A 14,776-nucleotide genomic window follows, 5' to 3' on the forward strand; every position below is an offset into this window, starting at 1 on the left:
GTCCATAGACCTGCATGAAAAACCTTCAGACTCCCAAAGGGCTGGTTACCCAGCCAGTGATAACAATGTACAACCCATCATTGAAATAACTAACAGAAACCTCACTGAATGTACAATGGAATGATACTTTTTGGGGAATTTAAAATCGACATTTAGAATCTACATTTCATTTAGATAGCTATTTCTTCGGTCTCAGTGGTTTGATGCTGGTCAGTTCTCCACTGGCCTGGTCTGTCTGACTCGGGCCTCTTCTGATCTGGTCTGATTGGAAGATGACCTGCTGCTGCTTGTAGGAAAATTCACAAGATGAATTCAGCTGAAAGCAATTGAAAACTTCATTTTTGGTAAAACCGCTAAGGCTGTCAGGGCCAGGGGCCAGGTTCCTGGGAGCCCAACATGTTTCCTTCAGATGACTCCTAGGAAAAGGTTTAAGACTCAGTGGTTCAGTGGACCACTATGTTGCTGGTATTACTGACAGTAAGGGAGTCAGTGGAGGGAGGGAGGGAGGGAAGTCTCAACTTGAGGAAATTGTGTGAAACAAATCTATATTGCGTTTGTTATGCTACTGTTTTAATTTCAATGAGTGGCAAACACGTTGCAAGGCCAGGGAACTGGAGGCCCTTTCTGTTATGGAAACAACAAAGCATCAGGAAGGACATTAAGTATAAACCTTCTGCCTCTAGCACCATTTATACCTGGTTCTAACATGAGTCCTTCGTCCTGATCTTACCAGACAGGTGTGTGTGGATGTGTGTTAGCACCAGGTATAAACAAGGCTTCTGAGGACTGTTTGCTGGTCTGTGGACACTTCATCTTTAGTCTCCTCCCCTCCCTGCTCCTCTCAGCCTCAAGTACCTCTAGAAACCTTTCATTTGTTTAAATGTGATCTTTTTAATTAATTAATTCATATATATTTATTCAGCTGTTAAGTGTTTTCGATGTCTGCTTTGGGTGGGAACAGTTGCTGAATCAGGAATCGGTCAAGGGTGGCCAAATCTTACCCTGCCGAGGGCTGGTGTGGGTGCAGGGTTTTGTTCTAGCCAAGCAGTAAGTGTGAATAAGCCATAAGCCATAAGGTAAGTAGAATCTCTCTGGTTGTAATCAAGTCTATACCAGCGCTACAGCTGTTATACTCACCTCTGGACTGCTGGCTAAAACGTAGTTGGTGGTTGTGTCCAAAATGACATCCTATTCCTTGTTTATTGCTCTACTTTTTGACCAAGTAGTGCAGTGTACAGGGAATAGGGTGCCAGATTGAGTTTCACGCTGGATATTGTATTTATTTTTATTTAACCTTTTATTTAACTAGGCAAGTCAGTTAAGAACAAATTCCTATTTACAATGACGGCCTACCCCAGCCAGACCTGGATGACGCCCTCTGGGACTCCCAATCACGGCCGAATGTGCACAGCCTGGATGGTAAACTCTAGCTGGTAAACTTTCTTTTAATCACTGGTGATTCAGATTTGTTTTGTTATCTATCTTTTTGTAGTCCTGAAATGCCAATACAGTGCCTTGCGAAAGTATTCGGCCCCCTTGAACTTTGCGACCTTTTGCCACATTTCAGGCTTCAAACATAAAGATGTAAAACTGTATTTTTTAGTGAAGAATCAACAACAAGTGGGACACAATCATGAAGTGGAACGACATTTATTGGATATTTCAAACTTTTTTAACAAATCAAAAACTGAAAACTTGGGCGTGCAAAATTATTCAGCCCCCTTAAGTTAATACTTTGTAGCGCCACCTTTTGCTGCGATTACAGCTGTAAGTCGCTTGGGGTATGTCTCTATCAGTTTTGCACATCGAGAGACTGACATTTTTTCCCATTCCTCCTTGCAAAACAGCTCGAGCTCAGTGAGGTTGGATGGAGAGCATTTGTGAACAGCAGTTTTCAGTTCTTTCCACAGATTCTCGATTGGATTCAGGTCTGGACTTTGACTTGGCCATTCTAACACCTGGATATGTTTATTTTTGAACCATTCCATTGTAGATTTTGCTTTATGTTTTGGATCATTGTCTTGTTGGAAGACAAATCTCCGTCCCAGTCTCAGGTCTTTTGCAGACTCCATTCTTCCAGAATGGTCCTGTATTTGGCTCCATCCATCTTCCCATCAATTTTAACCATCTTCCCTGTCCCTGCTGAAGAAAAGCAGGCCCAAACCATGATGCTGCCACCACCATGTTTGACAGTGGGGATGGTGTGTTCAGGGTGATGAGCTGTGTTGCTTTTACTCCAAACGTTATGTGGAAGAAGGTGCTCTGGTCAGATGAAACCAAAATTGAACTTTTTGGCAACAATGCAAAACGTTATGTTTGGCGTAAAAGCAACACAGCTCATCACCCTGAACACACCATCCCCACTGTCAAACATGGTGGTGGCAGCATCATGGTTTGGGCCTGCTTTTCTTCAGCAGGGACAGGGAAGATGGTTAAAATTGCGTCTTGCATTGTTGCCAAAAAGTTCAATTTTGGTTTCATCTGACCAGAGCACCTTCTTCCACATGTTTGGTGTGTCTCCCAGGTGGCTTGTGGCAAACTTTAAACAACACTTTTTATGGATATCTTTAAGAAATGGCTTTCTTCTTGCCACTCTTCCATAAAGGCCAGATTTGTGCAATATACGACTGATTGTTGTCCTATGGACAGTGTCTCCCACCTCAGCTGTAGATCTCTGCAGTTCATCCAGAGTGATCATGGGCCTCTTGGCTGTATCTCTGATCAGTCTTCTCCTTGTATGAGCTGAAAGTTTAGAGGGACGGCCAGGTCTTGGTAGATTTGCATTGGTAGATTGGTAGATTTGCATACTCCTTCCATTTCAATATTATCGCTTGCACAGTGCTCCTTGGGATGTTTAAAGCTTGGGAAATCTTTTTGTATCCAAATCCGGCTTTAAACTTCTTCACAACAGTATCTCGGACCTGCCTGGTGTGTTCCTTGTTCTTCATGATGCTCTCTGCGCTTTTAACGGACCTCTGAGACTATCACAGTGCAGGTGCATTTATACGGAGACTTGATTACACACAGGTGGATTGTATTTATCATCATTAGTCATTTAGGTCAACATTGGATCATTCAGAGATCCTCACTGAACTTCTGGAGAGAGTTTGCTGCACTGAAAGTAAAGGAGCTGAATAATTTTGCACGCCCAATTTTTCAGTTTTTGATTTGTTAAAAAAGTTTGAAATATCCAATAAATGTCGTTCCACTTCATGATTGTGTCCCACTTGTTGATTCTTCACAAAAAAATACAGTTTTATATCTTTATGTTTGAAGCCTGAAATGTGGCAAAAGGTCGCAAAGTTCAAGGGGGCCGAATACTTTCGCAAGGCACTGTATAATCACAAACCTTGTACGCTTGCCCTTTTATCAAGCTCTTTTTCACGATGATGATGGCTGTGCATGTCAAATGGTGATAGTTGTTGTAATTGTATGAAGAAGTTGTGCCCCTAGTGACCTCTGGCTGTGTCTTATCAACAGGGCAAAAATAGCCTCGACCCCTCTCACTGTTCCAAATGTTTGTCATGATAAGTTGTATTAGTGGTTATTCAGTTTTAGTTGTTCATGGGTAAAACTGCCAAACCTTTCCTCGGTTCGTGTAGAATGTAGACGCTTATAAAACAATGCCAAACCTTCAATCCTTAATTTTTTTACTAGTTTTAGGTCAGGATTCAAGCTAAGGCATGTTATAGTGCAGCTCAATGGACTGCCGACAATGCCCCTTTTAAAGGCAATTTACACTTAAGCCGACGTTCGCAGTGCACACCATGAATACTGTCCTGCGAACGCGGGGGAAATGGCCTTTTACAATACGCTGCCCAGTGCAGTGCTCTGGAAGGCACCTTATACTGAATCAAAGCCTCAGTTTATGTACCAAAAATATATCTTTTTTTGTATGGCTATATCAAACCCTTTCATGTTATTTGATTATTTATTTATTTTTTACAACGTTATGTGTCCGTTTTGTTGTTTTTGTACACAGTACATTACCCCAAAAAATGTTTTCCATGGAATGGCCAGTTCTTCATCAATAGACACATTTACGGTGCATTCAGAAAGTTTTCCGACCCTTTGACTTGTTCCACATTTGTTATTAAGTTACAGCCTTAGTCTAAACTGTATTACATTGTTTTGTTCCCCTCATCAATCTACACACAATACCCCATAATGACAAAGCAAAAACAGTTTTTTTAGAAATTTTAGCACATTTTACATAAGTATTCAGACCCTTTAGTCAGTACTTTGTTGAAGCACCTTTGGCAGCGATTGGTCTTCTTGGGTATGACGCTACAAGCTTGGCACACCTGTATTTGGAGAGTTTCTCCCAGTCTTTGCAAATCCTCTCAAGCTCTGTCAAGTCAGATGGGGAGTGTAGCAGTACAGCTATTTTCAGGTCTCTCCAGAGATGTTCAATCAGTGTTCAAGTCCGGGCTTTGGCTGGGCCACTCAAGGGCATTGAGACTTGCCTCGAAGCCACTCCTGCATTGTTTTGGCTGTGTGCTTAGGGTCTTTGTCCTGTTGGAAGGTGAACCTTCTCCCCAGTCTGAGGTCCTGAGCGCCCTTCATCAAGGATCTCTCTGTACTTTGCTTCATTTATCTTTCCTTCAATCCTGACTAGTTTCCCAGTCAGTGTCGCTAAAAAACATCCCCACAGCATGATGCTGCCACCACCATGCGTCACTGTAGGGATGGTGCCAGGTTTCTTCCAAATGTGACACTTGGCATTCAGGCTAAATAGTTCAATCTTGGTTTCAAAAGACCAGAGCATCTGGTTTCTCATGGTCTGAAAGTCCTTTAGGTACCTTTTGGCAAACTCCAAGCGGGCTATCATGTGCCTTTTACTGAGGAGTGGCTTCCGTCTGGCCACTCTACCATAAAGGCCTAATTGGTGGAATGCTGCAGAGATGGTTGTCCTTCTGGAAGGTTCTCCCATATCCACAGAGGAACTCTGGAGCTCTGTCGGTGACCATCAGGTTCTTGGTCACCTCCCTGACCAAGGCCCTTCTCCCCTGATTCGTCAGTTTGACCGGGCGGCCAGCTCTAGGAAGAAACTTGGTGGTTCCAAACGTATTCCATATAAGACTGATTGATGGAAGCCACGGTGTTCTTGGGGACCTCCAATGCTGCAGACATTTTTTGGTACCCTTCCCCAAATCTGTGCCTTGACACAATCCTGTCTCAGAGCTATACAGACAATTCCTTCGAAATCATGGCTTGGTTTTTCTCTGACATCCACTGTCAACTATGGGACCTTATATAGACAGGTGTACCTTTCCAAACCATGTCCAATCAAGTTGAAGAAACATCTCAAGATCGACCACTGCGCCACTCAGGTCTTTGATCAAAGGCACCACAGTGCTAACTGTGCCACTAGAGTTTCTGGGTTCGATTCCAGGCTCTGTCGCAGCCGGCCGCGACCGGGAGACCCATGGGGCGGCGTACAATTGGCCCAACGTCGTCCGGAATAGGGGAGGGTTTGGCCGGCAGGGATGTCCTTGTCCCATCGCGGACTAGCGACTCCTGTGGTGTGCCGGGCCCAGTGTATGTTGACACAGTCACCAGGTGCACGGTGTTTCCTCCAACACATTGGTCCAGCTGGCTTCCGGGTTACGTGGACATTGTGAAGAGGCAGTGAGGCTTTGTTGGGTTGTGTTTTGGAGGACACACGGCTCTCGACCTTCGCCTCTCCCGTATTGGAGTTGCAGCGATGAGACAAGACTGTAACTACTAATTGGATCCCAAAAAATTGGGGAGAAAAGGGGGTACAAATAAATAAATAAATAAAAAATAATATATATATATATATATATATATATATATATATATATATATATATATATATATATATATATATATATATATATATTAATAAAAGATTGATCAATGAAAACCGGATGCAACTGAGCTCAATTTCGAGTTTTCATAGCAAATGTTCTGAATACTTATGTAAATAAGGTATTTCTGTTTATTTGCTAACATTTATAAAGCCTGTTATCGCTTTGTCATTATGGAGTATTGTGTGTAGATTGATGAGGGGAAAAACATTTATTTAATCCATTTTAGAATAAGGCTGGAATGTAACAAAATGGGGAAAAATGGAAAGGGGTCTGAATACTTTCCGAATGCACTGTAATCAACCTCACTATGGTCCGTCTTATACTGTTACTTGTTGTCGTTAGCCCATATGGGGTAATAATGTTAAAAAGCCAAAATTCATGAAAGCTCTGTGGCGCTGTCATTAAAGACCAATGTAAAAACGTATCCTACTGTTCTTTGTGTAAATGTATTATGCTGGTGACGTTTGCATGAAGGGTGTATCTGAAATGACACCCTATTCCCTAAATGGTACACTCATTTGTACTAGAGCCCTGGGGAAAAGTAGTGTGCAATATAGGGAATAGGGTACAATTTCTGACGCAGGTCTATTAGCACTGTCCTGATAATACTATTCCATCAACAATGGAGACCTGGTTAGTATCTTCTGTCAGAGGAACTACTGGCTCACTAACCACGGCCCATGTTTGGGCTCCAGGCATGTGGCCTCCACGGCTATCAACAACGTACATGGTAATGCACCTTCGCTGTGTCTTCACAACAAGCACTGTGTTGACCACACCATACCAACATTAGTCAAAATGATTTACGTAGAGCGTATTCTAAACAAACAGGAATGTGCAGGCCAGCCGCAGCAGAACTAGTCCAGGGGAAATTATACTGGGTGTCAGTTCCAAATGGCAGCCTATTACCTACATACAGTAGTAGTACACTACCTTTGAGCAAAGTCCTATGGGCCCTGGTCATAAGTAGTGCACTGTATAGGAGAAGGTGTCCCCTTTTGGAAAACTGGGAGGAACAAAAGAGCTGCTGAAGATGCCGCCATGCGTGCCCTTTTTCTCTCTCTCTTTTATAGACATGACGTCAGCGGTGCAAGTGGGACATTTTTCCCAGTTGTATCCTGGTATTTACTAAATTAACAGATGTGATCGTAGCATTAGTCCAATCTGATCATAGGACGAATGGACTAATGATGCGATCACATCTTGTAAATTCATAAATATCAGCATACGACTAGGAAAAATCCGCTTGAACGCACCGCTGACGTCATTTGTCTACAACAAAGAGGGCAAGCATGGCGGCATCTTCAGCAGTTGTTGTTTATGATAAGAACAAAATACTAATTGTTGATAGAAAATGAATTGTCTTGTTCACTTTCTAAATCAAAAGGAAGATCTCTGGATCTCTGGATATACTTTAAGGGCAAAAAAGAGCAAGACAATCACAAGCCTTCTAATGACCTCCATGTTTGATGGTATTCAAATGTAAATGCACCCAACTCGTATTTATGACTAAACAACTGGTAATTACCACCTTCCCACTTGGTTATAAACACAGCATTGTACCTTGCAAGCCTAATTATAAATTCTAGTAAACATACAAATTATATTAACTTTTTTCGAGGGAAGGAGGATGATTTCAATTTGTGTACAGAACCCACTGGGTCAGTTCAACGTGGATAATTGGGTAATATTTTGTTGAAACTGATCCACTCAAAAAGACACCCAGAAGTTTGTTGAATTTCCTATGTGTTATCACTGCGCTTTCAACCATCTAAAAGCACAACCAAAGTTCAAATGGGAATACAATGTAATATTTTGTTTATTTATACAGCATATTAATGTGATGTCACTGTGCTTCATCTAATAGCAGAACCAAATGAACTGGATTGCAGTTGAGATTACATTAAAAGTACACGGTGCAAGTGATCAATGCCGTTTGAGATTCTGCACAGATTATTACCGCAATTTTTTTGAGACTTAAAAAGGCTTCTGAAGTTTAACTTCCATTTAGACATTTCAGATTGGGAAACATTTTTTGAATGGTCATCCAAGTCGGGAGTCTTGTCCCGCTACTGAATGGACAAGTGTAGTGTCTGTCTCTTGTCATAGATTGCATTTATTTTGGGAGATTGCAAAATGACCTTTTCATTCAAGACAGGATAAATGCACTCGGGTGTATTAATTGAATTAAGTACACCACCCCGTTCACGACAATGGTTTGCTCCTACAGTCAGTGAGTCACGTGGCCATGGCTTGCTATATAAGGCAGGCAGACAGGCATTCAGTAACTGTTAGATTTAACAGAATGGGCAAAATGAGTGACCTAAGCAAGTTTGAGCGTGCTGTGATCGACGGTGCCAGGCGCACTGGTTCCAGTATCTCAGAAAATGTCCGGTCTCCTGGGCTTTTCCACGCACGAGAGTGTTTAGGGTTTACCGAGAATGGTGCGACAAACAAAACATCCAGTTAGCTGCAGTCCTTTGGTCATAAACAGCTCATTGATGAGAGGTCAAAGGAGAATGGCGAGAATCGTGCAAGCTAACAGGCGAGCTTCAAATAGCGAAGCAGAACGGCACCACGGAATGCACAACCCGTCGATTCTTGTCACAATGATTGCAAGGACAGCTGCTCTCCGATTTGACAGCTCCAATGCATTTCCACCACCAAAACATCTGCTATGCGGGTGTCTGCTATCGTCTGTTAACGCTTGATCTGATTATTATTATTTTAATCTAGGATTTGATTTTCTCTTAAGAAATTGTATAAACCCTTACAAACATTTCCATTAATTGTAATCCACATAAATCCATTCCTGTTGCTATAGGATTATAATTTTCCTGCTGTAGCAATCTGGCTCAAATTAAGATCCTACATCTGTATCTACTGCTATGATAGTTCCGCATGAGCCACTAGCTTAATCCCATTTATTTTTGGTTGAGTTGGAGATATGAATCAACATATCATTTGTTGACAAGTTAATTGGCTATTTATCACCATTTGAAGGAGATGTATCTTCTGCTTGGATAGTTCCATCTGTGCCACTGATTTAGTCTGGCTTTAATTCCAGTTTGTCTACAAATTAATACATTGTATTCACGTCTCCATCTCAACCAAAAATCTAAATTATAGAATAGGACTAAATCAAACTTTAAATGCACTTTTGATTAAACACAGAAGGTCGCCAGTTCGAATCCCAATGTACCTTTAGTTTTCCAAACTTCCTAAACATATTAAAGGGCAGCTGAACTCAACAACTAATTTATCTGGTTGAAAATGGCCTGTTACATCGATATTAGTCAGAAACATTGATTAAGGTGTAAAGATGTACTACTAAGTGTAAATAGCATACTTTTTTGGGTCAGCATCTACCAAAACGGATATTTGAGAGATATAGGGAAGCTGTTATGTTCTTAGCTCCATTCCGCTACATTTCCTGAGTTAAGCTGACACACAGGTGTTCAGAGCATGCTAGATAGCTAATTAGCACAGGTCGTCGCCTCGTCTTCTGTCTGTTTTTCCGTAAACAAGCGCTGTAACATGGAGATATGGCTGAGTGGGAACACTAACTCAAACTATCAATCAGCTGTGCTGATTGCGCTCTATTCAATCATATGGCAAAACCTACAGCCAGTGAAACAGAACTGTCCACATTACGCTGCGCCTCGGTCTTGTTTACATAAGACAACACATCGTCAATGTATTATTTTAATTAAATTGAGAGAAAAATAAAAATTGAGACAATGCGCACTTCCATCCCAACTGTCACTTGATAATATTTAAAACATTTAATCGTGTACCGCCGTGACCTGTTTCGTAACATGATTCGCTATGAAACACTGCCAGACGGACTCACTCCGGTAATACATAGTGAGAAAGTTGTAAAAACTAAGTGGCACCAATGTACTTTGCCACTTGCCAGTGACTTGTTAAGCTGATTTAGCCAACGTGGCCTGCCTGCTAAATGTGCCTGCTAGCTAGCTACATCGACAAACACAGAGATGGAACTTAGTAGTAATTTAGGGCACTGATAAACAGCATGTAGCTTTGCTTTATTTACGATATTTTGACAGCTTGCTGATGAAGTTGTAGACATGTTCTTAGAAATCAGTAGTGAGCGCAGCATCAGCTGATTCTACTGTCTGCAGTAGAGAATGCATCAAACACCTTAGCTAGATGTAAAATTGCGTGACAAAGACCTCTGCAAAAATGTCCAAATTACAGATTTCTTGAATTATCATATTTAGACTATTTTGAGGTCGAAAGGTTTCTCCCGGGACTCATGAGGGACAAAACAATAACTGCGGGTACGATATAGCGAACATAACACACCCTCATCCATCTTTTTTTTAATGAGCAGCAGAAAAATATGCAGAATCATTGAGTTCAGCTGCCCTTTAACTAATCACATTTGTCATCTACTGACATTCCAAATGACTGATTTAACAACTTTATGTATGTGGAAATAACAATGATGATGCCCTCACCCCTACTAGCACACTGGGATAGGGACCAGAAGGTCACAGGTTCTAACCTTGCCCATGTCCTTTCTCAAAAAAGGTATATTTATCTATATCTACTTAACACACGATTCTCTAGATCTGATCAAGATTGTGTTTTAATTTGTTTCTAATCCCTTTAGTCAGTCTGTTCAGTCCATATTGATTCCCATGGGTTTCCATGATCTAAGCCATACAATTATTCGTCAATAATTTTAAGATGCTTGTTAGATGCAGGGGCGCAACTGTCACTGGGGACGGGGGGACATGTCCCCTCCACATTCTGAAATTCAATTTTGTCCCCCCCCAGTTTTATCATTGGAATGTGATACAAAACAAGGCAATGGTGTGCTTTAGGACCATGCGGACGCCTCCGAGCGGTCGGGTAGGCTGTATGGAGTGTTTATCCAACTGGATAAAAAATAATAATAATTATGTCCCCCCCACTTCTAAAACCAAAGTTGCGCCCCTGATTAGATTGAACATAACATGTCTGGAGCCAAGGCCATTATTATTCAGAGGAAATTGGAGGAAAACCCCCAGACAGAATCATGGGATCAAATTAATTTAATAAAGTGTAGAATCATACATTGCATCAGCCGAGGTCATGGTTTTCTTACATTTATTAAAATATGCAGATCCTGAGTCTATATAGACGCAAACTAAGCATTCTGAAATATGTAAATGTGTTGTTTATAGTTAAATAATCTTTCTTATTGCACTTATATCTTGTTGCAATATTTCTTATCCTAAATATATACCAAAATTATAATATTTGTAGTGTTTTTTCCCTTAAAATAATAGCTTTAATCATACTGAATATTTGTGAGAGAGAAGGTTTCTCCCCATGCTGTGCTGTAGGGCTATACTCCTGTGTTGTAGGGCTTCTATACTCCTGGGTGAAATGTCCTTTGACCACAGAGAACTTGTGATTTTATAATGTGATCAGCTATACACCAGTAATGTCAGCAAAAAGACTTATGCAGCTGTCTTATAAAATCTTAGAAACTCTTGAACACACTCTGATGGACAGAGCTATGGAGGGTCACAAAATGTTGGAGCTCCTTTTCTTTTTAAGCTTGAAATCCCTGTTTAGATCCTCCAGCTTTAGTACGAGTTTCCCACAGTGCACTGCACACCCACAGGCTTTCACGTTGCACACACACTCAGTCTTGAGTCTGCATGGCCCTCCTCTGTGACGCAAGGGCGATGGACTTCCTGCGTAAAGCAGAGGAGGCGACTTCAGTGATGCCATGTTAACTGTCCGTTTCGGCCGAGTCCTCGCTGTTCTGAGACTTGCTGGAGTCCTGGAAGTCTGGTTTCTGTCTCAGTGTTCTGTTCTGCTCCTCCTTCAGCTCCAGGTAGGACCGAGAGAACGTGTGGAAGATGGAGGTGACGGGGAACGCCATGAGGAGGATCCCACTGAGGATGCTGCTGAGCGCCACCACCTGACCCGGGATGCTACGCGGCACCATGTCCCCGTACCCCACCGTTGTCATGGAGATCACCGCCCACCAGTAGGTGCCGGGGATGCTGGTGAAGTCGTACTTGGCGCCCATCTCGCTCTCCGCCAGGAACACCAGCGGGGAGAACAGTGCCATGGCAACACACAGGAACAGGAGGAGCAGGCCGAACTCGCGGGTGCAGCGTCGGACCGTCAGGCCTAAGGTCTGCAGCCCCAGGGAGTGGCGCGCCAGACGCATCACGTAGAAGATCCTCAAGGCCCGGAGTACCCGCAACACCAGGCCCACCTTCTCCAGGTAGTTGTTCCCGCCGCTGGGCTTCTCCCCTCCCTCAGACAGAGAGTCTACGATCACAGTGATGTAATAGGGCAGGATGGCCACCACGTCGATGATGTTGAGGGGCGTCTTCAGGAACACACACTTACTCGGCGTCTGGATGAAGCGCAGCAGGAACTCCAGAGAGAACCAGGCCACACACACAGTCTCCAGGACAAAGATATTGTAGCACCTCTGAGAACACTCACCCTGGAAGACAGAGGAAACATAGTGTTAAGAAAAACTCACAGTAGAAGAGAGTGAACACACAGTGTTAAGGCAAGCAACAATTATATTGCAAGACATTGGTAGGAAACGACAATACATTCACTATTATAAAACATTCTGGATAACTGTTTCCTAATCACACAAGTTGTCAGTTGTTCCTATCCGGCTCGAAGGACCAGTTCAACAGCCACCAGTGGCGTCAGACTCCTCTACACCAGCGGGGGCTCCAGGGGGGGTGAGGGGGTAGATATTTGGGGAGGAGCAATGTTTCGAGGGAGAGCTGGAGAGGGTCTTGGAGCAGCACATAAACCATCTGAACATCCCTGTTAGTTGATTGGGATCATAAGGAAAAGAGACAAGTAACTTTGATCAAAAAGCCTGAAGGATATGTTTTTTTCTTCCTGTGTATTATAAAATAGACAGGCAGTCTGTCAGCAGTACTTTACATGATTTATAAAACTGAGAAGAGAGGCTTTGATGATGTCAGAAATTCCTTCCTTTAATTGGCAAGGCTAAGATGGGCTATACAGTACAATGTATTATATTATTATAAGCTCTGTTTGTAGACTGTCAACTCCTTTAGACAAATCACCCTGGTAGCAATATCTGGTCATACATTCAGAATCTTTGTACCCAAAAAATGAATTACTGGTGTCCAGCCACAATAAATAAAGTCACACAAGTGTGCCATGAGACAGATCCATAGAACTCATGCAGCCACAATGTCAACGGCAACGTGAAGCTGAGGAGAAACCATTGATTCCTTCCCTTTCCTCCAACTCTCTCCAATCTGACTGTTATTAATGCAACTTCATTAAAGGAAATTAATTTCCTTCCTGGGATCAGCGGGGACTAAGCTAAAGCCAACCTTGACTACATTATAAATATATTATAAATACTTTAATTTACTTCTGGCATGATGAAATATCCTTACTTCCTGTAGTGTAATCAATTTTCCGTCTGCTCTAAATGGGTCCATAAATATTACATAACTGTATTTACATGTGATTATGAAAACAGACCCAGAAGGAGAATGAGGAGCGAGGTGGGGGTGGAGATGGGGTGTATGTGTAAAGGTTTATACTGTACAAACATCTAGAATATTTCATTTCTATGAAAGAAAGAAGCCAAGCTGTCGGCCTCTCCTTTTATTGCACTCTCGCTCTGGGGAACCTAGCTACGCTTCATCAACATGTTTAGGAAGAAGTGAGCATGAAATAATGTCTTAATTACTTTTGCCAACTTTTAGTAACTTTCCTCCAGTTAGTACATCCTTCCGTTCCATCATAGTCTCCTCAATTACTCCTTAAATGTGATTAGGGAACACGTGTTTTTGACCAGCGGTTGAGCTCTAACCTGTTAGAGAATCATCACTTATGAATAAGATGCTAGAGGTGCTTAAAAAGAGTATATATGCATCTTAAAAACCACTCCAGTGTATCCTTGGAGACATAGTGGAGTGAGGAGGGAATGTACAAACCAGGCTGGGTGACTTTTAGCCTCTCATTATTCCAGTAAATATACTTTAATCAAAGCAAAGCTGTATCTGAAAGGCTTGAAAGGCAAAAGGCAGCACAGAAATCAGCATTCAAAAATATAAACCAGAGCAACATAAACCTTTCTTCCATGTTTACTAATCCAAACAACATGCAACTGCTCCACTATGCTTGGTTATTCACAGAGCACAACAATAAACCCACGGGGCCCAGACGTCATTTCTACATCTAGTTTTGATTTACATTTGGTTGAGTTACCAACTAACATGAATACAACGTGAAATCAACAAAAGATGTCACCATGTCATTGGATTTTAGGCTAAAAGTTTTTTTTTAAATTTAATAGGAAAATCCCTTGATGACTTTGCAAATCCAATCAGTTTTCCACTTTGATTCAATGTCATCACATTTATTTTTTTGTTGAAATTACGTGGAACAATGTTGAATCAACCCATTTTTCCCCCAGAGGGAAGTGTGTATGTGTGCGTAAGTGCTTGCAAGTGTGTGTGCATGTAAAATAAATGCACAATTTGGCCAGTTGTTGTTGTACTGATGTCCTTTGATGGGTTGAGTCAATAAGTATTCAACCCCTTTGTTATGTCAAGGCTAAATAAGGAGGAAGGAAACCACTCAGTTACAGAGTGGAATGGCTGTGATAGGAGAAAACTGATGATGGATTAACAACATTTAAGTATGTCATTGTAGATACTCCACAATACTGAGTGAAAAGAAGGAAGCCTGTACAGAATAAAAATATTCCAAAACATGCACTCTGTAAAATTGCTAAAAATGTGGCAAAGATTTGAACTTTATGTCCTGAATATAAAGTGTTATGCTTGGGGCAAATCAACACAACACATCACTGAGTACCACTGTTCATATTTTCAAGCTTGGTGGGTACTGCATCATGTTATGGGTATGCTTGTCATCGGCAAGGACTA

General features: G+C 41.9%; 1 protein-coding gene across 2 annotated transcripts in view; it reads right to left on the reverse strand.

Moving 5' to 3' along the window:
- Nucleotides 1-10,764: 10,764 nt before the first annotated feature.
- LOC110496374 (potassium voltage-gated channel subfamily G member 2) overlaps nt 10,765-14,776 on the reverse strand; it is a 33,536-nt gene continuing 29,524 nt past the window's right edge. Inside the window, exon 3 of one of the 2 annotated variants that reach the window (XM_036952935.1) lies at nt 10,765-12,321. In XM_036952935.1, coding sequence (XP_036808830.1) covers nt 11,590-12,321 — 732 coding nt within the window. In that variant the 3' untranslated portion in view covers nt 10,765-11,589. The remainder of the gene's footprint in view (nt 12,322-14,776) is intronic. The other variant, XM_021572235.2, reaches the window with a different exon arrangement.

Source organism: Oncorhynchus mykiss, chromosome 18, assembly GCF_013265735.2.
Source record: "Oncorhynchus mykiss isolate Arlee chromosome 18, USDA_OmykA_1.1, whole genome shotgun sequence".
In the NCBI taxonomy this organism is placed as follows: Eukaryota; Metazoa; Chordata; class Actinopteri; order Salmoniformes; family Salmonidae; genus Oncorhynchus; species Oncorhynchus mykiss.